The following is a 24,635-nucleotide window of genomic DNA, read 5'->3' on the forward strand; positions in this document are numbered from 1 at the left end:
GGGTCAGGAAGGTCCCCTGGAGAAGGAAATGGCAACCCACTCCAGTATTGTTTCCTGGAGAATCCCATGGACAGGGGAGCCTGGCGGGCTACAGTCCAGGGGGTCACCATGAGTCAGACACGACTGAGTACGGAGCGCGAGCAGCAGGTGGGACAATGGCTCCAGCTTTTGCAGGAGGCGATAACCTGCCAGGGTGAGACGGATGATGACGGAAGGAGGGTCCTGTCCTCATCCACACAAAAGCCCCGATGGCAGCCCTGAGCTGTGTCACGATACCAACCCAAAAAGCCGGCAGCGTGGGAGCACGACTTGGTTTTAGTTCATTGGCTTTCTGCCCAAAATGTGGGACAAAGACGTGGAGGATGAAGGGACCAGGGGAAGACTAATGATCAGTTTCTCCAAGGGGCCGAAAAGAAAGATGAGAACATAAAAGAAACGCAAAGCAAACAGCGAGAGTGCGGCAGAGGGAAGAGGACTCGGGGTGGGCCAACGAGCCGGCTGCTCAGCCGGCGGAAATGACCAATGGCCCCCCAATCTCACAGCCGGAGCTCAGACGCTTCCTGTGGGGCGGGGCCCGAGGGCACCGGCTGCGTCCCGGGTGAGTGGCCAGTCCAGGTTAACGACTTCCAATTAAAGCCAAAGAGGACTGTAATACGGATCAGAAGTCGTCACGTGATTGGGGAAAGTCACAAAGGGCAAGGTCACCAGGCTTTTTTTCAAAAGGGCCAGAGAGTCAATATTCTGGGCTCTGCCCGACACGCAGTCTCCATCACAGTGATTCGCCTACACAATTGCGGGGGAGAGAGCAGCCCTCAGCCACACAGAAATGAATGTGCAGAGCTGTGTCCCAATAAAACTTTATCGGCAGACACTGACTTCGAATTTTATATAACTTTCTTGTGTCATGAAACGTTATTCCTTTTAATTCTTTTTTTCCAATCATTCGTAAATGTGTAAACCATTTTGGCTCACAGGCTGGCTGACTCACGTGGATACATGGCAGAAACCAACACAATATTGTGAAGCAATTATCTTTTAATTAAAAAGAAAAAAATTTTAAAAAAAAAACAACAGGTGGGTCCGGATTTGGCCCCCAGGCTGTGGTTTGTTGGCCCCAGTGATGAGCTTCGCCCTGCAGCCAGACAGGCCAGGCTTTGCATCCTGCCTGGGCTGCCTGCTGGCTTTCCAGCCCCGGGGACATTAGTGAACTCTCCAAAGCCCCAGCGTCTTCATTTGTAAATTAGCGATAACTGTACCTGTCCTCCTGAGCTTCACAGGTGGTTCAGTGGTAAAGAATCCACCCGCCAATGCAGGAGACACAGATCCCATGGCTGGGTCAGGAAGACTCCTTGGAGAAAGAAATGGAAGCCCACTCCAGCATTCTTGCCTGGGAAATGCCTTGGACAGAGGAGCCTGCGGGGCTACAGTCCACGGAGTGGCAGAGTCGGACCTGACTGAGCGCGCATGCGCCTATTTGTCCTGCTGGGATTTAGGTGACGTTCAAAAGCACACCACCTGAAAAGTGACTGAGAAATGATAGATAGTGATAGCTCTGGGTAATGGGGTGTGGGCTATGATGGCTTCAGATCTATAGCTAATTATCTCTAGGGAAAAAAGTAAAAGCAAGGCTGACCCCAACCCAGCTTAAGGATAAATGCACAGGCTAGAAAATAAAACAGACGAAGAGGGATCCAACAAGAGCCTCTTCAGTGGGTGACAGAGGAGGGGATGGTTGGCTAGACCATCGGCTCAATGGACATGAGCTTGAGCAAACTCTGGGAGACAGCGGAGGACAGGGAAGCCTGGCGTGCTGCAGTCCGTGGGGTCGCAGAGTGGGACACGACTGAGAGATCCAACAAGGAACAACTCAGAACTAAGTGGACCAAATTATGATGATTTGTGATAGACTTTGTGTGTGTGTGTGTAGGTTATAACGTGAATACCTTTCCACAGCAGAAAGAGGGGGTTTTAGGAACTGTGCACCAAACCGTACTCAGCGGCTCACAGGAAGGAAGGCCACGTGAGGAACCAGAGCGGGAACGAGACTGGGACGGGGCAGACCCAGTGGCGGTGGTGGGTCCAGGAGGAGACTGCTCCTGGGGCTCACCCGGGCAGAGGTCCCTGCTCGGTCACAGGGCTGCCAGCTGTTAGAACTGGCAGCTTATCTCTGACAACCCTTCAGATGCTCGAGTTCAGAGGTGACTTGCAAACCAGCTCCTAAAACCACCACGGGATGAAGGAATTCACTTCGATCCTATCCTACCGGACTCTCCAGACAACTCATCTTCGTCCTGCGTATTTTTTGAGCTGAGTGAGGATCACGCAATCTTTACACCTGCTTTGAAGGCCCAGGCAGGGAGAATGACCCTTCTTCAGGAATGGTTCAGGTGCTTTTGAGGCTATCCTTGCAACTTTCAAATAATCAAGCAAAGATAGAATGGAGACATCAGTGTGGAAAAGGAGGCTCAGGAAAACTGCGTTAAAATTTAATTACCCCACACCTTTTATGAAAAATGACAGAGAGCACCACTGATGGAAAATACTTGCACTGTCAGACATTCATTGAGCATCTATCACTCATAAGCTCAAAGAGGCAGAGTCGCAAAGATGCAGAAGAAGAAATGTTAGCTACCTAGCAAGAGGCTTTCAGAGATCATCCATAAAAGGCAAACAACTACAGTGGCTCAAAGTTGCAGCTGTATAGTGTAGGCACTGGAATTAAAATGAGAGCATTTGCAAAATATCCTTTGGCAGAAAATTGATTAAAAAAAAAAACACACCACCGCGATCAAGTATCACAGTCTCACTCGGGAGCAGAGAGCACCTCTGCTGATTGCACTGTCAGCCTTGCCCGCCAGCGTGCTTCCCACAAAAACAAACAAAACAAAAAAATGTGAAATATCCTCAGACTCTGGAAAAAATGTTTTATAAATGTAGATTCCTAGTGTTTAGTGAAAAGAACGCTGGGGCAAAGAATCAGGAGGTGTAAGTTCCACCTATGGCTCAGTCTTCGGGCAGATCACCTTCTTTCAGAGCTTCTGTTTGCCCTTTGTAAAATGAGATAATTCGATTATAAAACTCTTTTTCCACAGCTGTACATTCTGCTACTTAATATCAAGGTGCATAAATAGGAGCACTGACTAAGGAAGGCTGTATCAGGAATATATGAACGGTGATTGACTTGATATAATTTTGGGGGTCATCAAAACAGATCCTTGCCTTCATTCTTCCAACAAAGCTAGCAAAGGAAACCCCTTTTATGATTAGCTGTTATGCATGAAGCTAAAAAAAAAAAAAAAAGAATTATTCTGCCATGATGCTCATAATACAACCAGGTGCTTAGGTGAGAATCACTCATGAAACCAAAGAAAAACTACTTTCGCCTGTAGAGATAACCGAAAATGCACAGATGTCCAGAAGTTAGTAAATTCCAGATGGAGTTTAGATCAAATCATTATACTTTCCTTATTATTGTCATCCAGATTTGAATAGCTACGGACAGTAGAACAAAATGAGTCTACAAAGTATATGTTTACTCAAGACATTTTGGTTAAAATTAAAATTAGAACTCACTAGGGAATTAAACTGTTTAGATGCATGAAAGTTGAACCCAGCTTTGAACCCATGATTACCTAAACTCTGCCATCTTGGAATGTTCTGGCTTAACTCTGAAAATAATCTGATCCCCAAATTAAAATTTTTAAAGACACATTTTATGAGGAAAAGAAAAATCAAACACATGAAACACAGATGTCAAAAAGAAAAATCCAGCTTCTTTGTCACCAAAAAAATTCAACTGAGAGTAAAATAGTAAGACTTTTTATCAAATTGGCAAAACAAATTTTCAAATTCTTATACCCAGGATGAAGGAAAGAGAGCATAACCTTTTTTTTTTTAAGTTTATATTGGGGTATAGTTGATTCACGATGCTGCATCCGTTTTAGATGTCCAGCAAAATGATTCAGTTACACACAGACATGTATCCGTTCCTTCCCAAGCTCTTTTCCCACGCAGGCTACTACAGGGTATTAAATAGAGTTCCCTGTGCCCTGCAGTAGGTCCTTGCTCATCACCTATTTTATTCTGTTTATTTTTGAATTGATTTTTATTGGTGTGTAGTTGCTCTACAGTGTTGTGTTGGTTTCTGCCGTGCAGCAAAGGGAACCAGCCACGTGCACACGTGCACCCCCCTCTTCTGGACTTCACTCCCATTTAGGTCGCCACCGAGCACTGAGTGCGGAGTCGCCTGTGCTCTCCATTTGACATGCAGGCGTGTGCAGAACCTCGATGAAGAGTAACTTCTGTGGCAACATTTACCAGGATGCTTAAAAGGAGCGCATGAACACTTGCGAACCTCACTGGAGAGTGAGAAGCAGTGTTGGCAGCCTGGGGGGAGCAGCACACCCACGCCGGCCTCCGCTCAGCACTCCCTCTCCTAGGGATCCATCCTACAGAGACAGCTGGGCCGATGTACAAACACGTGTGTTCAAGGTGTCACAGTCCCTGCAGTATTGTGCATAGCTGTAAAAAAGTGGAACTCTCTGAGAGTCCAACTGGAGACCGATGAAACAGTTACCTTCTTACAAATTAAAATGAGCAACTGCGAAAATGAAGGAGGAAGCTGTACGTGCATGCCTGTGGAAAGCTCTCCGATGATACACGGTCCAGTATAAAGCGAGCTGCAAAATACCACATGCAGTGTAGAAGCGCACGTGTGTTCACATGCAGGGACAGTCACCGAAAAGTCAGCAGGAGTCAGCTGTGGGTTCTGTGACTCTGAGCGAGTCTTACTGTCTCATTTTGAATTTCTCTTCCGCTTGAATTTTTTTTCCAATGAGTATATATTGTTTTCATAGTAATAAAAGAGTTATTTTTAAAAGGTGAAGAAAAGAATGCAGCATGGGGAAGAGTTAGAGATTCGTAAGCTGTAGTTCTATGTCCTGGAACTTAGTCAAAGGCCATAGTGCATATAATGTCTGAACTAGGACATTCATCATAGCAGTGCTCAGAACACTGAAAGCCAATAAACATCCATGTTCTACTTAAATAAATTCTAGTGTTAGAATGAGATTATTAATGGAGCAACATATTAACTTTGACTATTTCACAGTATTATTGGCAAGTGAGCCAAAGGCAACTAAATCATTTGATAAACATTGTGCATTTATTCATATTCACATATATATCAGAATAGGAAAAAAGTCCAGAAGGATATATGCCAAAATGTACACTGCAATCACTAATGATTCTTGTTTTTCTTTCCTACAATTTCAACTGTTTCTACAGAAAAGTATTACTTAGGCACTTTCCTAAGTTTTAAAAATATTCCTTATAGACCTTTCAAACTTTAAAATAATGTAAAGCAGTTCTAATGATACTAATCTGTGAAAAACAAAGGAACAAGGATCTCAACCCTTTCCTCCAGCATCAGATTTACCACCCAGAGACCCCCGGGGAAGCCCCTGCTGCTGTTCTGCATGTTGTAAAGTCGTGAATGCCACATGGATACAAAACAAACTCAGGAAACCCAGGCCACCTCTTCTGATTTTATGTCCTGAGATGTACGAGGTTATAAAACAGACTGGCTCAGATTACAGGCTAAGCATGACAAGTCTCTCGGGTACAACCTAGCAAAGGAATTTACAGAATGAGAAATGTACACTTTTCATTTCCCAGGCTGGCATGAATTTCAGAAGCAAAAAACCCACAATAGGGGTGGGTCCCTTGACAGTCCTTGCCTGTCACTTTCCTCTACAGGCTTCTGAACTGTGCCTGATATACAGTCCCCATGACACAATGTACCTATCACTATTTTAAACAAAGACAAACTAATATTTTTTAAAGGTGAGTCGAGGGGGGAGTGAGAAAAGTGCATTGGCAACAGGGTCCCACTTTTTCTCTCTTTTCAGGTGAAGGGGGGGATGCCAGACTCCCTCCCTCTGGCTGTCCCTCCCTCAGATCATTGTGGCTGATAACAATAGCTTTACTCTCCGGGGTAATGTAGATGACACATTTTCCTGTAGCCTGTCTTCCGGTAAAGTGCAGGAATTCCTGCACTCTCTGGGTGCCCTTCCTGTTAACTTACATTTCAGATTTCCTCAAAAGGCATTCTGCCACTTTAATATTTGAAAAATGTCAGCTCAACCCCAGACAGCTAATATAAACAAGCTGAAAAGCATACCACCTAAAGTTACAACTGTGGAAAACAAAATTTCTTTTTAAGAACTTCTTTCTGGGAATTTCACTGTTGGTGAGGCTGGAGAGGAGTAAGCCAGCCCTCCCAGCTCCCAGGGAGTCTGTAATTCTTTTGCCTCTGCTGTGCCTTAAATTAGAGGTCTGAAAAACTGAATTACAGTGATCTCGAAGGTTCGTAAAGGTCCTTGAATTGAACATGTTGTTAAATTCTTCACTACTATGAGGTTGTAGCCACCTTTTGCTTTTCCTTCATTTCATTTGGTTATAGTATTACAAAGAAGTTTGGTACTGCGAAAAAAAAAAAAAAATTCTTGGCCATTTGAGACTACCGTAGCTGAATTAGACCAGGTCCACACTGAAAAGTCCAGGCCAAAAGTCTCTGCCATTTCTGAAATAATCACACACTTCCTTCCATCGAAAAGTTTTCCTTTTGGACAGGAACCCCACGTTCACACCAGAGGCACCTTCCACGTGGGATCCAATCAAGACAAGCACCTGGATAAACGGGGATCCATGTGAAGGACTGCCAGCGCATGCTGTGTTATGGGAGCACCCCGTCATGGAAGAGGGTCAGGCTAACTTCTCTGTCAGCTTCCCAACTTCCTCTGCTAGGAGGGAGCTGCCTTAGGAGCGAGCCCCCACAATGCACAAAGAAACATGATTGAGTTTAAACCCTAAGGTCCAAAGATAAGCTCACTAGAGCACCACCCTCTTGTCTCCCAGAGAGGAGAAGACCACTGCCATCTCTAAATTACAAATGCCCCATTTCGCTTCATGATCTAAGCAATTATCTTTCATCACAATGATTTGCATGCATGCTCTGTTTCACCAAACACAATTCCTTGAATGAAACACTTACATGTGAAATATTTTTATATGTCCCCAAATCCTGTGCCCAACACACACACACACACACACACACACACATGTACACAGATACACAGCTATCATCATGTATCCACTCATACTAAAATGACCCGAATGCATGAGGGAATATACAGCAGACACAGAGAAACCAGATGCCATCTCTCTCATACATCAGAGCCTGGAAAGCCCTTTTAAGCTATTATTTCTCTGCTCAATTAGGAGACGGTACTCACAGGTTTTACCGATATTAAGGAACACTGCCACTTCACAATGCCAATTCCTGGGTACTTGGGCGCTCTTAGCTTTTCAGATTTCATTTTCTCCCAATACCCAGAGAAAAGAAAGAGCCTTACTTTGAATTTGCGAGAATATATGCTACTTCCTTCCTGGACTGAGATGTATGGCTCCCACTCCCATCACACAGACCTAAAAAGTGACACAGCTCCCCCAAGGAGCAGCAGGACGTGCAAGAGACACTTGAACTCCCTGGGACTTACTCACTCACCCTGCGGAGCCCCCTCCCCTCCCCGGCGCCCACCTCTCCCTTGCATACGTTCTCACAGGGCATGTGCTTTCCCCATGCTCAAGGAGGATTTGTTCTGAAACAAGTCACAGTCTCAGGGCCACCTGATAATATAGCCTCAGCTCTATAATGTCACGTCAGGATCTCTGTATTTTTAATCCCCCAGCCTGACATTAGGTCTGTAAAATACAACTCTGTAAAAAACATAAAAAAAATTTTTCAAGGAAAAATAAAACATAAAACATAACCCTGAACGTCTGACCTATGCTAAATATAGGCAATTACACACTTAAAAGATTTCATTCTGGTTGTCAATGAAACCGTGCAGTCCTCCCACCTTGGGGTAAAGCTTAGAAGTACAGTTTTCTCCCAATATTTTCCCTGGAGATGCAAAGCATCTCCCAAATGGGAAAACATAAAACATCGGTGTCCTTATTGCTGCTTCTAAATACTGTGAACCAATAAGCAATTAGCGTGAAGTGCAAAATCTCGGAAGAGAAAGACGTCTTGTCTGCTTTTTTGTAAAAGGCTATCACTCACCTTTACTTCCTTTATAAATCAAAAGTTGCTTAATGTTCAGAGCAATATCAATGGAAATTTAGCTAAATACTAGCACCGCAACGGTTCATTCCCAAAGGAATATAAGATTACATTAATTTCCTACTAGTTGAACTCAAGTTTTACCTTTCATCTTCATCTACCGACTTTTTAAAAAGTTCGTATTCCTGTCGCATATAAGATTACCTATTATATCTGTGCATACTACAGAATTTCACAATTATATAAAGCATTGCACATTCAGACGCTACCAACCTGCTCTATCTCTCCTGACTGGGCAAAAGGCAAAAAAGAGCTCAGCAATCCTAGCAGAAGAATGCAAATAACGTCAATGCACAGCTGAACTGCAAGCCCTGCCTTACAGGAACTCTCTGTGTCTGCAAAAAAAAAAAAAAAAAGACACATACTAAACAGGAAATGCAACTGAGCTGTGGAAAACCTCAAACTTAAAAATGCAATCGCCAGGCGTAAATTGCATCCATGCATTCATAAATGCATGCACAACCCTTTGCATTTTTTGCAAGTAATGCAAACAGGCTCTTACCTTTCGACTGAGACATTTTCCCCTTTCCTTTGATGGGGGAGGGGAGCACAAAAGACTTTGCCTTGCTTCTCTTCTGTAGCTAGTTTTGCAACAAAGATGCAAGCTGCAGGCGTGCAATCTTCATGCAAGTGGACTTTCTCTTGACCGAGGCAGCAGATGGACTTCCAGGGGATCCAGATGGAAATGCACGCCTTGCAAAGCAGAGTGGAAAGTGATTTTCCCCCCAGTTGCAACGTTAGGGAAGGCTGTGCTGCAGCTACATGATGGGCCAGGGCTGGCAGCTAAAAGCTCCAAACTTGGAACTGAGTATCTTAGTGCGCAGACGTCCTTCCTGCGAAGGGCGCGGGGGCCGCTGGGAAGTGTAGTTCCTGCGCGGAGTCCGCGGGGCTCTGACTTCAGGACACGTGGTCGCGCGGGTCGCTGCGCGGGAAGATTGGAGGCGGCAGAGCTTGCGTCCAGGTAAACAAGTCGGACACGCACTCGGTACCCGGTGACAGAAGAAGCTGGGCGAGGCCGAGGGGAGCGGGCATCTGTGTTCTCCAAAAGCCCCCGAAACAGCAGCTAAAAAACATTGGTTTGGCTGAAAACCACTCGGCCGGCTCAGAAAGTCAGTTTCGGGGTTCACGTGTTTGCAGGGCGGTACCAGTTGGACGGTTCCTGCCTGTAGACGTTTCTTTTCTCCCACCTCAAACGTCCATTTTTAAAAAACCTTTTTCTTGCCTGGAGAATTCGCTGGTGATTTGGCCAGGGGGAGGTGGCTGCAGAGAAGATGCAAAGTTTTGTTTAGTGAGCACAGGTCCAGGTCGCTTTGGGGAATCTGAAATTCAGTGCTGGGGCGGGGTGGAGGCGGTGGGGGGTGGGGGGGGGATGGGGAGTTCTCATTTCTTGAAGGATCACGGAGGAAGTTCTGCTTTTTCTGTGTCAAAGCAAACTTTATCAGAGTTAAATTGCTTAGATGTTGTTTCTCACCTGAAGGGGGCTAGGAAAGTCCCCTGGCCTCAGGGAGAAAGTGGGTGGTCATGCTGTATTAACAGTCAGATGTCTCGCGTTTGTTCAGCAGAGTTTACTGAGTTTTGTTGAACCCCTGGAGTGTGCCAGGCCCTCTCCAGGACCTGAGGTCAGCCGGTAATGCTCACGGCTAGGACAGCAGGTGGGCAGAGATGTCACCCCTTCCCAGGGAAGCAGGCAGGCATGGGACATTCCTTGCAAGGAATGGAGGGGGCCTGGGCTGAAGTGAGCTCAGTCCTCTTCACTGTGTGGACCAGACTCAGAAAGGTGCTTTTCAGGTCAAGGGTGGAACTGAGAGTGTGAACCTGCCGAGGTGTGAACAAGCACAGTGGCCACCTGCGTGTGCTCAGTCATGTCTTACTCTGTGACCCCACGGACTGCAGCCCGCCAGGCTCCCCTGTCCATGGGATTCTCCAGGCAAGAACCCTGGAGTGGGTTGCCGTGCCCTCCTCCAGGGGAGCTTCCCCACCCAGGAATCAAACCTGCGTCTCCTGCATTGCAGACAAATTCTTTCCCAGCTGAGCCATCAGGGAAGCCGGGTGGACATCTGAAGCAGCCCTGTTTAGGAGAGAGCAAGGAAGCCTGTCTACACTGCATGCGACGTGGGAGTGGGCGGGATTCACAGTGGGGGCCAAGCCGGAGGCTTGGGCTTTATTCCGCAGATACTTAGGAGCTGGTGAAACGGCTTTGGAAAGGGATGTAAGTGAACTAAAGCTTTGTTTTAAGAAGGTAAATATGCCCTCAACGATCAAGATTTGAAACCAGGAGAAGCTAGAGATAGGTCAGGTTGGTAGCAAAAGGCAAAAAGAGGCACTTTGAAACAGGGTTTGGCCGTGTTTGATGACCGCTGATGAAAACTATTGGAATTTTATTAAGAATTCTAAGAAGCCAGGGCCTTCTGAGTAATGGATGAATCAGAGGGAAGAAGGCCACCATGTTTCAGCTACAAATCAGCTCTTAAAACAAATATGCAATAGGTCATGGAGCTAACATCAGTTTACTTAAGTTGATCCTCTCTGCCGACATGAATGAGAATTAATCAAGGTCACCTCATGTTCATATTAGCTTCTGGCTCTAAAAGGAAGGCGCTCAGTCCCATGAGCTCAGATACAAAGACTTGCTGTTTTCCTTTCTTTCACTATCTTTCTGAGCAAATCCTTGCTGTGTATTCCTCCCTTTCTTGCACATACAATCTGAGCCTTGTTGAACCAGCATTTTTCCCCTTAAGTTTCATTTAAGTAGGAGACGACGTGGGCATGGAGATCCATTTTGGCGTGACCAGTTCACTTTTCCAGGCATCGATGGAGGAGCAGACATGGGCCTGAGCTCACTAACATTTGCGTTTCACGTGGTCAGCAGCATTGCTGTCTCTTGAATTGCCCCAGACGCCTCCTGAAGAGCTTGAATCACATCGTGTCCGGGGCGTTTTGCTGCAGGAGTTGTGCTCGTACAGCAAGTGGCTTATGTCCTGCAGGTCAGTCTGCCGTTCATATTCCTATAGAGACAGTAATGTGTTTAATAGCCAGTGCACTCACACACACACACATGCTATGCAAAAGACCTTTGACCTTTTGTTGTTGTTCAGTTGCTCAGTCGTGTCTGACTCTTTGTGACCCCATGAACGGCAACACGTAAGGCCTCTCTGTCCTTCACTATCTCCCAGAGTTTGCTCAAACTCATGTCCATTGAGTCGGTGATGCCATCCAACCATCTCACCCTCTGTCGTCCCCTTCTCCTCCTGCCTTCAGGCTTTCCCAGCATCAGGGTCTTTCCCAGTGAGTCTGCTCTTCTTGTCAGGTGGCCAAAGTATTGGAGCTTCAGCTTCAACACCAGTCCTTCCAATGAATATTCAGGGTTGATTTCTTTTAGGATCAGGGTTGATTACCTTTGACCATAAATTGAACCATATATATTTTTTAAATTTTCTGTTTTGTATTGAAGTGTAGCTGATCACAATGTTATGATAGTTTCAGCTGCACGGAAAAGGGACTCAGCCAACTGTATACAGGTGTCCATTCTCCCCGAAACTGCCCTCCCATCCAGGCTGCTACATAACTTGGAGCAGAGTTCCCTCAGTGTGATTTACAATTGGCAACATATATCGTTTTTTCTTTCTGGGAAAAACATACTATGAATTTCCGCAGGGAACTCAGCCTCTCTGCAAAGGCTTGGAGTCCCAAAGGAAAAGTTCTTCTCTTGTCCAGGTGGTAACAGGCTCCCTCCAGCCCCCTCCTGGGTGGAGGAGGAGGTTGTATTAATACATCTGTACGGTGGCAAGCTGTTCCTCTTCTCAGGAGTCTGCGGCCGTGCTCCTACGAGGAGAACCCGACCCTTGGTGGTGAGCGTGCAGGCCAGCAGGTGTTTCTCTGCCGGTGACCTGTGCTCCTACTTTGATTCTTCATCTTTAAAATTTTCTGTGCTTCAGATCTTTCTAGAATGCAAGGCAGTCTGGAATACAAGAACTCAAGGCAGTCTCCCCCAGCGTCTCGTCACCTTCGAGATCAATGCCAAACTCTCAAGCTGGGTGTAACTGGCTCCTTGAGGCCTGGGTCCTACTTCTCTGCAGTTCATTCTCACGCTGTGTTGCTGCTGCAGGTGCTGCTGCTGGAAGCCGGGATTGCTCCGTCCTTGCCTTTTTTTTTTTAATAGATCCAAACTTTTATGGCTGCCTAATTCATTTTTGCATGAAACCCTGATTGTTTTTTACAGATGTTTCTATGTTCGTAGATTCCAATTTATGCCTTTCTTGAGAAAATTAATAGTTTATATAAGAACTGACCAAGTGATAAACCGAAAACAGGAATCTAATGAAGGAGAAAAAAATTAAATTTAAAAAACTTCAAATACACATTGAGACCAATTTAAAAATAGAAGTGAGTCATACTAAATGGGAACTGAATGCAGAATAATCCTAAAAATAAGATGTTTGTAACATGATTATATGATAATCTAATAATAAAAATCTGGCCTTCATTTTTAAATTTTTTTATTGGAGTATAATTGCTTTACAATGTTGCATTCGTTTCTGCTGCACAGAAGGTGGGTCAGCCACGTGCACGCACACTCCCCTCCCTCCTGGACCTCCCTGCGCCCCTCTAGGTCATCACAGGGCCCTGAGCTGAGCCCCCCGTGCTGCAGAGCACCTTCCCGCTGGCTGTCAATTTCACCCATGTACGAAGTGTTGGTCGCTCAGTTGTGTCCAACTCTGTGACCCCATGGACTATAGCCTGTCAGGATCCTCTGTCCCAGAGATTGCCCAGGCAGGAAGCCTGGAGTGGGTCACCATTCCCTTCTCCAGGGGATCTACCCACCCAGGGACTGAGCTCGGGGCTGCTGCCTGGCAGGCAGGCTCTTCGCCACCTGGGGAGCCCTGGTGTGCCTGTGGCCGGATGGATGGATGTCGGAAGCACTCTCCTGGTTTGTCCCACCCTCTCCTTCCCGCCCTGTGCCCACACCCCGCTCCCTCTGCCTGTCCCGCCTTTTCCATGCTCTTCCTAGCTCCTGCAGATATGTCCTTGAAGAGGCTCTAGGCCTCTTGGCTCCCTCCTGGGATCATCCCTACGTCTGCCCTCAGGGCAAGGAGTGAATTCCCTCCTTCTATTACCCTGCCTGCAACACCCCCGACACTCCCCTGGAGGCAGACAGGTGTTTGTTGCCACCTCCTCTCCCCCGGGAGGCTGACCTGCTGGAGATCACAGACTGATCTCTGCATCCCCCGTGCCCAGCATGGAACATACAGTAGGCACTCAAATGCACGCTGTAAGGGATAGAGGAGACCTGTCAGCACAATGACCTGGAATAACTGGATTCCAGAGGCCCAGTTCACAGCTGCAGGGGAAATGGGAGCCCCTGGGAGGGGCCCTTGGCCGTCAGGTGAGAGGGAGGAGACTGTGGAAAAAGGCCCTTAGGTTAGGGCAGCCTGGCTCTGGAGGGACTGCTCTAGAGGATTGCGTGGGGTGAACAAGGTGGAGGGCGGGGGTACAGTGTCCCCACCGGCGGTGATTTTGACCCCCGGGGAACGTGTGACAGTGTCTGGAGGTGGATTGGCTCGCCCCAACCAAGAGGTAGTGCTGAGCATGGCATCCCGTGGGTAGAGACCAGGGATGTGGCCGTAATACCACGGTCCACACGCAGCCTCCAGGAGAAAGAATCGTCTGGTCCAGATGTCCACAGCGCTGCATTTGAGAAAGCCTGCCGGGCGCTACCGTGAGCAGGTATACGTGCATGCTCAGTCGTGTCCGACTCTTCGACCCCGTGAACTGTAGCACACCAGGCTCCTCTGTCCGTGGGATTCTCCAGGCAAGAACTGGAGTGGGTTGCCACGCCCTCCTCCAGGGGATCTTCCCGACCCAGGGATCGAACCCGTGTTTCTTACATCTCCTGCACTGGCAGGCGTGTTCTTTACCACTAGCACCACCTGGGCAGCCCGCTGTGAGCGGTTCCCTATGCTCTATTTTTATTTTAGATTTATTTATTTTTGGCTGTGCTGGGTCTTTGTTGCTGGGAGGACTCTCTCTGGCTGTGGGAGCGAGGGCAGCTCTCCCGCTGCGGGGCGTGGGCTGCTCATGGCGGTGGCTTCCTTGCTGCAGAGCGCAGGCTCCAGGACCTTCAGGTCGCAGCAGTTGCTGCTCCCCGGCTCTAGAGCGGACTTAGTTGCTCGGCGGCATGTGGGATCGTCCCAGTTCAGGGATCGAACCTGGGTCCTTACCACTGAGCCACCAGGGAAGCCCTATTTCTGAATTAACTTAAAACTAACAAGACCTGGTAAGGTGTGATTGGCTTGTTCACACTATACTCCTTGTGGGATCCTTGTTCCCGGGCCCTCGGCAGTGGAAGCAGGAAGTCCTAACCACTGAAATGCCAGGGAATTCCCAAGATGTAAGAAACACACTAGACTCTCGGAGATGGGATCCTAGCCCTGGCTTAGAAAAAGTCAGGTGCGTCTTCTCTCGGAAGTCACTTCACCTTTCTGAACCTCTTTTTCTTCCCCTAAAATAAGGAGGATCAGACGAAGGCCCCTTCCGATTCTAACAATTCATGCCTCTAAACCCAGCTGACGTATCTGATTGGAACCACTATGGGTTAAAACAGAGAGAGCTGCAACCATGCATTCTGTTTTTCTACACTGCCTAAATATCGTTTTGTTCAGGAATTAGAAGAGTTCCTATTTCCCTGCTCTAGCAAGGCAACCAAGGACCACGGTCACAATCTCTTCAGAGGTGAGACAAGGAATATATCACAGCTTGAAACATTGTCTCCCAGGTGGCAAAACTCACCTGTGCCTGACATTTATGAGTGTTTTCCAATTGTGTCCATTCGGTCTCAGGAACAAGGGAAGCAAAGTCATCAAAGGTAGAGCTAAGAATTCAGGGCTGATATCTGGTTTTCTAGGCTTTAGAAAATATGATGAAAACAGGTGTGTTACATATTAATATATGGGGTTCCCTAGTGGCTCAGTGGTAAAGAATCTGCCTGCTGATGTTGGAGATCCTGGTTCGATCCCTGGGTCAGGACGATCCCCTAGAGTAGGAAATGGCAACCCACTCCAGTATTCTTGCCTGGAGAATCCCATGGACGGAGGAGGCCTGGAGGGCTGGAGGGCTACAGTCCGTGGGGTCGCAGAGTCGGACATGACTTAGCGACTAAACAACAGCAACGTAATATGATATATAATTAAGTATATTGGGGCTCCCCCACGTGGGAGATGGTTTAAGGGACTGGCTGGTGAGTTGTGGTTACACAATATCTTCTAATCCCTTTTTTTTTTAAACTGTATCAAAGTATAACCGTGTATTATGAGGACTGGCAGAAATTCTAGAAATCCCCAAATAGATTCAGCGTGGCTTTCAGCGCTCTTCCCCATATGGCGCAACCATACCTGTTCAGCCTTATCTCCCCGTCACCTACTCCAAGCTTCCTTTGTTTAAACAGTCTGGTCAACACAGGATTACTTGTCTTAACTTGGGACGTGAATTTACAGGTTTCACTGTGTTCAATTCTGCTGCTCTCTGTCTTCAGCCTTCTCCAGCCCCCACCGGAGCCTTCATTTTTCCAAATTCTACTTTCCATCGAGGGTTCAAGGTCGTCTTTGCCCAGCTGTCTTTGATCGCATCCTCTTGTCCCGTCCAAGAGTCTCTCTGCTTAGTCACTCAGTCATGTCCCACCGTGTGACCCCACGGACTGCAGCACACCAGGCTCCTCTGCCCATGGGGTTTCCCAGACAAGAACACGGGGCTGGGTTGCCGTTTCCTCCTCCAGGGGATTGAACCCAAGGCTCCCGTGTCTTCTGCACCGGCAGTGGGGTCTTTACCTGATGAGCCATCAGGGAAGCCAGCCAAGAGCCTCCCTCCCCCTAAATTCTGACAGCACCCGTTAGCTCTTAGGAGCCGTATGTCCACTAGTATCTTGCTGTAAAATTTGGCATTTCAGGTCATTTTGCAAGTTCAGACAAAATTATCACTACAAAACATCAGATTTTGTTCATCCAGGCTATCAGCAAATCTATCTTGAGAATGTATTAGGTGTGAAAACTTCTTCTAAGCAGTGCCTGGAAAGCAGAGTTTATTCATCCGGAGGCATTGTGGCGGGTGGCTAAGATGAAAGGCTGTGGCTTTAACAACTACTCCATCTGCGTTCCCCGGTCGTGTCCGACTCTTTGCAGCCCCGAGGCTTACAGACCACCAGGCTCCTCTGTCCATTGAATTACCCAGGCAAGAACGCCGCTTCCTTCTCCGGGGGATCTTCCTGACCCAGGGATTGAACCCGTGTCTCTTGCACTGGCAGGAGGCTTCTTTCCCACTGAGCCACCAGGGAGGCCCAGGTTTAAGTAAGACAGGGAGCGAAACAGATTTCAGATCCTGCCAGGTCAAGAGAGGAAACAGGAATCTTGTCTGATCTCACCTAGGCATACAGTTGTCGCTTGTTCTCTGCAAGGAATTGGTTCCAGGACCCTTCCCCTGCCCCACCCCCTGCTGCTGCTGCTGCTGAGTCGCTTCAGTCGTGTCCGACTCTGTGCAGCCCCATAGACAGCAGCCCACTAGGCTCCTCTGTCCCTGGGATTCTCCAGGCAAGAACACTGGAGTGGGGTGCCGTTTCCTTCTCTAATGCATGAAAAGTGCAAAGTGAAAGGGAAGTCGCTCAGTCATGCCCGACTCTTAGCGACCCCATGGACTGCAGCCGACCAGGCTCCTCTGTCCATGGGATTTTCTAGGCAAGAGTCCTGGAGTGGGGTGCCATCGCCCCACCCTCTACAGATACCCAAATCCTCAGACGCTCAAGTCCCTTAGGTGAAATGCAACCATGCCCACCCTCCCATATACTTTAAATCATTTCCAGAGAACTTATACCACCTAAGACACTGCCACTGCTATGTCAATAGTTGTAAATCCAATGTTGGTGTTATGTCAGTAATTACTGAGGTGTGTGGCACATTCAAGTTTTGCTCTTTGGAACTTTCTGGAATTTAAAAAAAATTATTTCCCATCGAGGTTGGTTGAACCTGAGGGTGGAGTGCCAATTGTATATTTCCTCTGCCTTTCACCAATCAATCTCTTGTTACTTATATATATGATATACATACACACACATACACACACACACATATATAGTAGCTTCCCTGGTGGCTCAGACGGCGAAGAATCTGCCTACAATGCAGGAGACCCATGTTCAATCCCTGGGGCGGGAAGATCCTCTGGAGAAGGGAGTGGCTACCCACTCCAGGACTCTGGCCCGGAGAATCATCCCATGGCCAGAGGAGTCTGGCAGGCTACAGTCCATGGGGTCAGGAAAGAGTCGCGCTGACTGAGCAAACTTCACTCACTTCACAGTTATAACAGGTCTGATGTAGGTTGGCAAAATGGACAGAGTCTGATCCCCGGTCTGAGAAGCTTAAAATCCTGCATCTGATTTTAATAACACCTCTGTAATATTTTAAGGCTTTCAAGCTCTTTCCGTCTGCTCTGCGCCATTTTATGCCTACAGTGACACCATGAACGGCATTGCTCCAGCATACGGGTTTATCCTCGTCACCTCGCGGCGTGGCTTCCTTTGGCCCAGGTGGAAAATCATGAGATTTAAAACTGCCTTGACTGCAGATGTGAGAGCTTGTCTTCTGATCCTAGTCCCTTCCTTTAGGTTGTCCAATCTCGCCTTAAGCTAGGCACCCTTCTAAAACGCCCTGGAGAAGTGCCTTTTTCAGGCTAAGAGCAATCTGGTAACATTTACTTCGCTTTCTATTTGTTATTCGGGGGACAAGCTCAGCTGAGGATGAATCTGTGTATCTCCTTCGCTCTCTGCACCTTGGCCAATACACTGTGCCCACTGGGTATTTGCTCTGCTATCTGAGGGTGAGCTAGAAACACTGATATAAGGCAACGCTGTGTCCTTCAAATCTCCTTGATCTGTTTACATTGATATTAATAGATGGTTCTGGGCTTCAGTCACAGGCCTGAATAATTCAGGTCAGACTGACCTGTTGCACTTTTTAAAAACTATAAAATACGCTGGGAAACATTTTAGAGAGGTAATGTATGCAAGTCAGAGAGAGTAAGAAACCAAGCTACAGTGGTAGAGAGGTATGGACGGTGTAGTAAATCAGCTTGTTCTTAAATTGTTCCGTTCGGATTAGCGGCCAAAGAGAATGTTTTATTGGCAACAACGTGTGGCAAGGTCACAGAAGAAAACTACTGATTTTTTCATATTTATCATATTTACCCTTCTTTTGAAAGATGTTTTTGATATGGGGCTTTTTTTTAAAAAAAGTCTTTATTGAATTTGTTACAGTATCGATTCTGTTTTAAGTCTTGGCTTTTTGGCAACAAGGCATGTGGAATCTTAGTTTCCCAACCGGAAATGGAACCTATGCCCCCTGCGTTGGGAGGCAAATTCTTAACCACTGGACCTCCTGGGAAGTTCCAGCTCTCTTTTTGATATAGCTAGCTTAATCATTTTATTTTTGGCACAAACTCATAAAAGTGGTTCAGGAGGATGGGGAGAAGGGATACTTAGGGAGCTTGGGATGGGCATGTGCACACAGCTATATTTAAAACGGGTAACCCACAAGGACCTCCTGAATAACACAGGGAACTCTGCTCAGTGTGACATGGAACCCCGAATGGTAAAGGGGTTCGGGACACATGTGTGTGTATGACTGAGTCCCTTTACTGCCCACCTGAGACTGCCACAACATTGTTCATCAGCTGTACCCTGATACAAAATAAAAAGGCTTAAAGATAAATAAATAAAATTTTTAAAAAATTAAAAAAAAAACAGTCTCACTAGATTCTCTTTGGTTCAGATAGGGAACTGAGTCTGTATAGACAAGCCTTCAGCAGTCACCATGGGACTGACTGTACACAAATATGCTTAGTTGGAAAATGACAGATGTATCTTTATGTAATTTCACTATTAAATGATATGCCCTAGCCTCACTGGGAAAAAAGAAAAGAAACAGGTTCAATGTCTTCTTTAAATTAATATCTAGCATCACATCAAAAGTATAAGTATTATAAAACTGTATAATATTACAGTTTGCCAGGTGGTGCTACTGGTAAAGAACCCGCCTGCCAGTGCAGGAGACATGAGATGAGGGTTCAGTCCCTGGATTGGGAAGGTCCCTTGGAGGATGGCCTGGCAACCCACTCCAGTGTTCTTGCCTGAAGAATCTCATGGACAGAGGAGCCTAGTGGGCTACAGTCCATGGGGCCACAAAGAGCTGGCCCCGACTGAAGCGACTTATCATGCACACACGCATAATATCAGACGTTGGCTATTTGGGGCTCTACTGAACAGCTGATGGTATCTTATGGATTGGGCACTGCTGTGAGCCACAAGCTACAAACCTGCTGGTGACTTTGTATCCTGCAGTCTAAGGAGTGAAACAGTAGCGATATGTTAGACTGCACTCTGCCGGAACTCTGGAAATCTTTGGAAATTATTCTAGAGCCCTCTTCCAGCAGCCTGACCTACTGACATTTAGGTGGGAATTGAAGACAACCCCAGATCCTGCTCACTTGGTAAAAGCTACAGGTTTCCGCTTTACAGGGCCTTGTCTCTCCTTTTGTTGCTGTTTTTAAAAAAATCCAAGTAAATATCGAAATGCATGTATTAGGTGTGTTGGGGGTATGTTGCCACACTGGATGCTGCTTTGTGTAAGGAAGCCACGTGGACTGTGGCCAGCCCATCCCGCACTCTGGTGAGATTTGGAATGCTTGTGGAAAGCTCAAAGAAAAATGTAGGAAATTTTTTGTGCTCTTTTCCTAAACGTGGGCATCCCTGGTGGCTTAGATTGGCAAAGAATCCACCTGCAATATAGGAAACCCCAGTTCGATCCCTGGGTCAGAAAGATCCCATGGAGGAGGAAATGGCAACCCACCCCGGTACTCTTGCCCGGAGAGTCCCATGGACAGAGGAGCCTGGCGGGCTACAGTCCACAGGGTCGCAAAGAATCGGGCGTACTGAAACGACTTAGCCCGCGTACACAGACGATGTAACAACATGTGGCCTAGCACGTGGTGATTAAAAAAAAAAAAAAATTTAAAAACCTTGTAAGACAAGAGATAAGAATGTTAAAATGATATTAAAAAAAAAACAAAGCCACGACAGGAATGTTTCCGAGGGTATAAAGAGATAGGGACAGAAGTGCTTATCAGTTGCATGGGAGAGAGAGGAAGAAGAAATATTTTATTACTGCAGCAAATCAGAACTCTGTTGGATGTTCGTGAAGAGGAAATGGGGACCATCTGGAGAAAACAGTTTCTCCACTGTGTGGATTGGATTTGAGGACAGCTGAATAGCTGGGGCATGAATTATGTGGGCCTTTGACCACAGAGTGTCACAGCCCTGTAAAGCTAACAGCAGGGGGCAGAGTGGTAGTTAATGAAAAGTGAAGACGGTTGTCAGACTTCCGTGATCAGCTCCCAGGATATGGCTTTCCTTATTGAAGAAATATGCCGATAGCATTTCAGCTCTTTCCAGTCGTTTGAACGCACTGGGACCTTCATATTCTGAATCCTTCTGTTGTACTTATTCTATCTACATATTTCTGATTCATTGCCTTTGTGCTAACGTTTTTCTTGTAACCGTTTCTTCCGGTTGCTAGCTGTTTTACTAATTAACTAATCACTCGACTTAAACATTTACATTAAGTATATTTTTAAAACCACCAAAATATGTTTTCTTTGGTGGCCTCGTTACTTAATAACTAACCAGTAGAGGAGTTGAAAGGCTTCCCTGGTGGCCCAGACACTAAAGAATCTGCCTGCGTGCAAGAGATGAAGGTTCGATCCCTGGGTTGGGAAGATCGCCTGGAGAAAGAAATGGCAACCCATTCGAGTATTCGTGACTGGAAAATCCCACGGACTGAGGAGCCTAGCGGGCTACAGCCCATGGGGTCACAAAGGGTTGGACACGACTGAGGAACCAACACTTTCGTTTTTCACTTTCAGGAGAATTTAAACATGTGTTGCAGATATTTTATAATTTTAAAATAGAGAAACTCTCATTTACTAAGTATTTTTAAATTCTTATTTATTAGCTGAATCTGTGTTTAAAATAATTGTTCAATACCTATCCCAAAATGATCCATGTGAAGTGTTTGGAATTAGGCAGGGATAAAGGGAGAGAGCCAGTAAATGAAGACAAATTATTTTTTTATTATTAGCTAGAAAATTTTATGTTCCATCATGATGCATTTTTAAAAGTATGTAGAAAAGAAGTACATATTCTTCCCTTGTTAGTGTTACTAGAGATCCAGATATGAAAAGCATCCTGTCAGAATCTGCAGAATTTCAAAAGCATTGGTGGGTTTGTATTGAGGTTTTCAGTGTTCAGAAGCACTAACACCTGACCAGTAAGTAGCAATGCTATTGCCCTCTTTGCATAATGTTGTGACTATTTTCTCCAGGCATTGTGAGATACAGGGCTTCCCAGGTGGCTCAGTGGTAAAGAACTCGCCTGTCAATGCCGGAAATATGACTCCAGTTCCGTCCCTGGGTCCGGAAGGTTCCCTGAAATAGGAAATGGCAACCCACTCCAGTATTCTTGCCTGGGAAATCCCATGGACAGAGGAGCCTGGTGGCTACAGTCCAGGGGGTCGCAAAAGAGTCAGACGACGTGACTGAGCGGCTAAACACGACACAACCACAACATTGTGGGATATAAAGCTGCACTTTTTACTTCGCTAGAAGCGTCTGCCTTTTAGCCTTTCAACTTTAATTGGTCTGGGTGAGTTATTTCAGCCATTTATGGTCAGTGCTGCTTTGGAGTAGATAGAAAGTGAAGAAAATAAAGCATTTTTAAGATCCCCTGTTCCCAGTGACTGAGATTCCCTCAAAGGAAAAAAGTTTCTGCGGCAAGAGCTGAGCAAACGTGCACATCAGAGTGCCTTCCAAAAGATGAATTGAGCCTTTAAGTATCTTAAAAATAAGTCGTCAGGGCGATGCAGAGCGGAGCTGTGGTGGGCGCTCTTCCAGGTATCCACTCCATCAATTCTGTGTAATGCTTTGGAAGCAGAGGAACAAGTCGCGCGAAATCGTTTCTTTCAGGAAGCTGCGTATGCGCCCTCCTCTTCTATTTCTGTTCTCCGGAACGGGCAATTTACGCAGTGCACTTGTGAGACTCCAAGAACAAAGACCAATTTCCCTGAAGGTTATGAGCACTCTTCAATTTTACAAATGCAAAAAAAAAATTTTTTTTTAAGTCACATTGTCCCATCGAGAATGAAGTGCCCTGGCTCCTCGAGGAGCCTCAGAAGGGATGCGCGCTGCGTGTCACTTTTATTCCGAGATTCTGAAAGTGGACGCAGGCAGGCAATTGCTTTTAATATGAAATTTTACTTTTATCTTATTGTTGTTGTTTTGTTTTTTGGGTTTTTTTTTTGGCTGTGCTGCGTCTTTGCCGCGAGGGCCTTCTCTAGACGTTGCAAGCGCGCGGGGGGGGGGGGCGCTCTCTGCTTGCGGTGGGAGGGCTTCTGGGGCGCTGGCTGGGCTTCTGGGACGCTGGCTCTCCTGCTGCGGAGCGCGGACTCTAGGCGCGCCGGCGTGAGTAGCCGCGGCTCCCGTGCTCGCGAGCACAGGCTGGGCGGTTGTGGGGTGCGGGCTTAGTTGCTCCAGGGCATGCGGGATCTTCCAGGACCAGGGATCGAACCTGTGTCTCCTGCATTGGCAGGCGGATTCTCAACCACGACGAAGCCCCTAGGCGATTAATCCCTGACGAGCCCGGACAAGTAGTGATGAGCAGGGAGACCGTGGAAGATGGGGGGATGCTGGGAGGATGCTGCGCCCGCTTCGGACCCGGAGCATCTTTTCTTCTTGAGCAGACCGGTGTCCCGCTGATGGCTTGGGATCCAGAGTCCCGGCTGCAGGCTCGGGACGTGAAGCTCCGTGTGGCAGGAATGAACCACCTGTTCCCTGCAGACGGGAGTGAGAGAAGGTCGGCCGAGGACAGCGTATTAATTCCCCTGGCACCTCGCGCCCCTGTTTTGTTGTGCTTCGGGGAGACGCGCGGGCCTCATGTGACGCCTGTGACGGCGGCCGGCGCACGGGGAACTCCGGAGTCAGAAGTAGCCCCGTGTGTGTGCTCGTGGGGTTTTTTTTCCCCTCAAATGTTTACACGGGTTTGTTTATTCTTCAAGGCGCCAGGGGTGCCTTACGGGCCAACTGTTTCCCCTCACGACGTAGGTAGAGGCAGTGTTTGTGTTTAGCACGTTTGTAGCTGCCTGACAAATAATCGGAGGTGGAAATCCACGGGTTTCAGGGAACACAGATCCTTTCCAGTTTTCCTGCCTTTTCCAGACATCTGACCCGAGGGAGAGCTGAGCTTGGCGGCCGAGCGGCCACACCTGCTCCCCCGCAGGGCCCCGTGCGTGGGGGCACAGTCCTGCTTAAACTTGTTGCTGCTGCATTCCAGACCAAGGACACAGTGCTTGCTCGCCCGCTGCCCCTGTTACGAAAGAGCTGGAAATGCGCCGGTGTGCCTGTGTGTAAGCCACCAGCAGGGAGGGGCGGGACCAGAACCCAGCCTTGATACAGCTCCCGCCAAAAACAGGACCTTGTGGTCTCAGGATTTTAGGCAGAAAGCTGCTTTTGCCCATTTTGCTAAAGCTTGGTACCCCATTATGAGATCACAGAGGAAAATGAGAGTGTTTGAGAGCCTCCACCCTTACCCCTTGGGCTTCCCAGGTGGCCCAGGGGTAAGGAATATGCCTGCCAGTGCGGGAGACACAAGAGACGTGGAAGATCCCTTGGAGGAGAGAATTGGCCACCCAATCCAGTATTCTTGCCTGGAGAATCCCTATGGACAGAGGAGCCTGGCAGGCTACAGTCCATAGGGTCACAGAGAGTTGGACACGACTGAAGCGACCCCTTGTCTGTTAGACCCGAATGCAGAAAATCAGGGCTGGTTTTAAAGTTTTCGTTTCTTATTAGCTCAGCTGTTGAGATGTTGCTCTCCGTTTCTGGCTGCTCAGAAGCCAGCAGGCTTATTCAGATACAGCCGGCAATCGCAGTCACCTCATTCTGTGATTTCACTTAACTGGCAGGGGAGAAAAAGAAGCGGAGAATAAGAATGCCAGAAGCTAAATGGGAACTAAAAGAATGCTTTTAGGTCAGCTCGTGTGAAGCTTTTGTTATATGGACTGTAGCTGGCGAGGCTCCTCTGTCCATGGGATTCTCCAGGCAGGAATACTGGAGTGGTTGCCATTCCCTTCTCCAGGAGATCTTCCCGACCCAGGGATCAAACCCGGGTCTCCTGCACTGCAGGCAGGTTCTTTAATGCCCGAGCCACCTTTTGGAGGGAAACACCCCTGATTGTGAACCTCAGCTCTACGGTGGACAGCCTCTCCAAGATAAACCAAGTTGAGATGTTTTCCCAAGTAGCACGTCTTTCACTCTCGGAAGAGTCGTAATCTGGACGGGAAATCACAGGATCGCCGGGTATGTCTCT

The 24,635-nt window shown here is 47.3% G+C and overlaps 1 protein-coding gene across 2 annotated transcripts in view; it reads right to left on the reverse strand.

Moving 5' to 3' along the window:
• MAP2K6 (mitogen-activated protein kinase kinase 6) overlaps nucleotides 1–8,723 on the reverse strand; it is a 116,476-nt gene extending 107,753 nt beyond the window's left edge. For both annotated transcript variants that reach the window (XM_068976769.1, XM_068976768.1), the window contains exon 1: nucleotides 8,688–8,723. In XM_068976769.1, the coding sequence (XP_068832870.1) occupies nucleotides 8,688–8,703 (16 nt within the window). In that variant the 5' untranslated portion in view covers nucleotides 8,704–8,723. The remainder of the gene's footprint in view (nucleotides 1–8,687) is intronic.
• Nucleotides 8,724–24,635: the final 15,912 nt, after the last annotated feature.

The sequence above is a fragment of the Capricornis sumatraensis genome, chromosome 8 (genome assembly GCF_032405125.1).
Source record: "Capricornis sumatraensis isolate serow.1 chromosome 8, serow.2, whole genome shotgun sequence".
In the NCBI taxonomy this organism is placed as follows: Eukaryota; Metazoa; Chordata; class Mammalia; order Artiodactyla; family Bovidae; genus Capricornis; species Capricornis sumatraensis.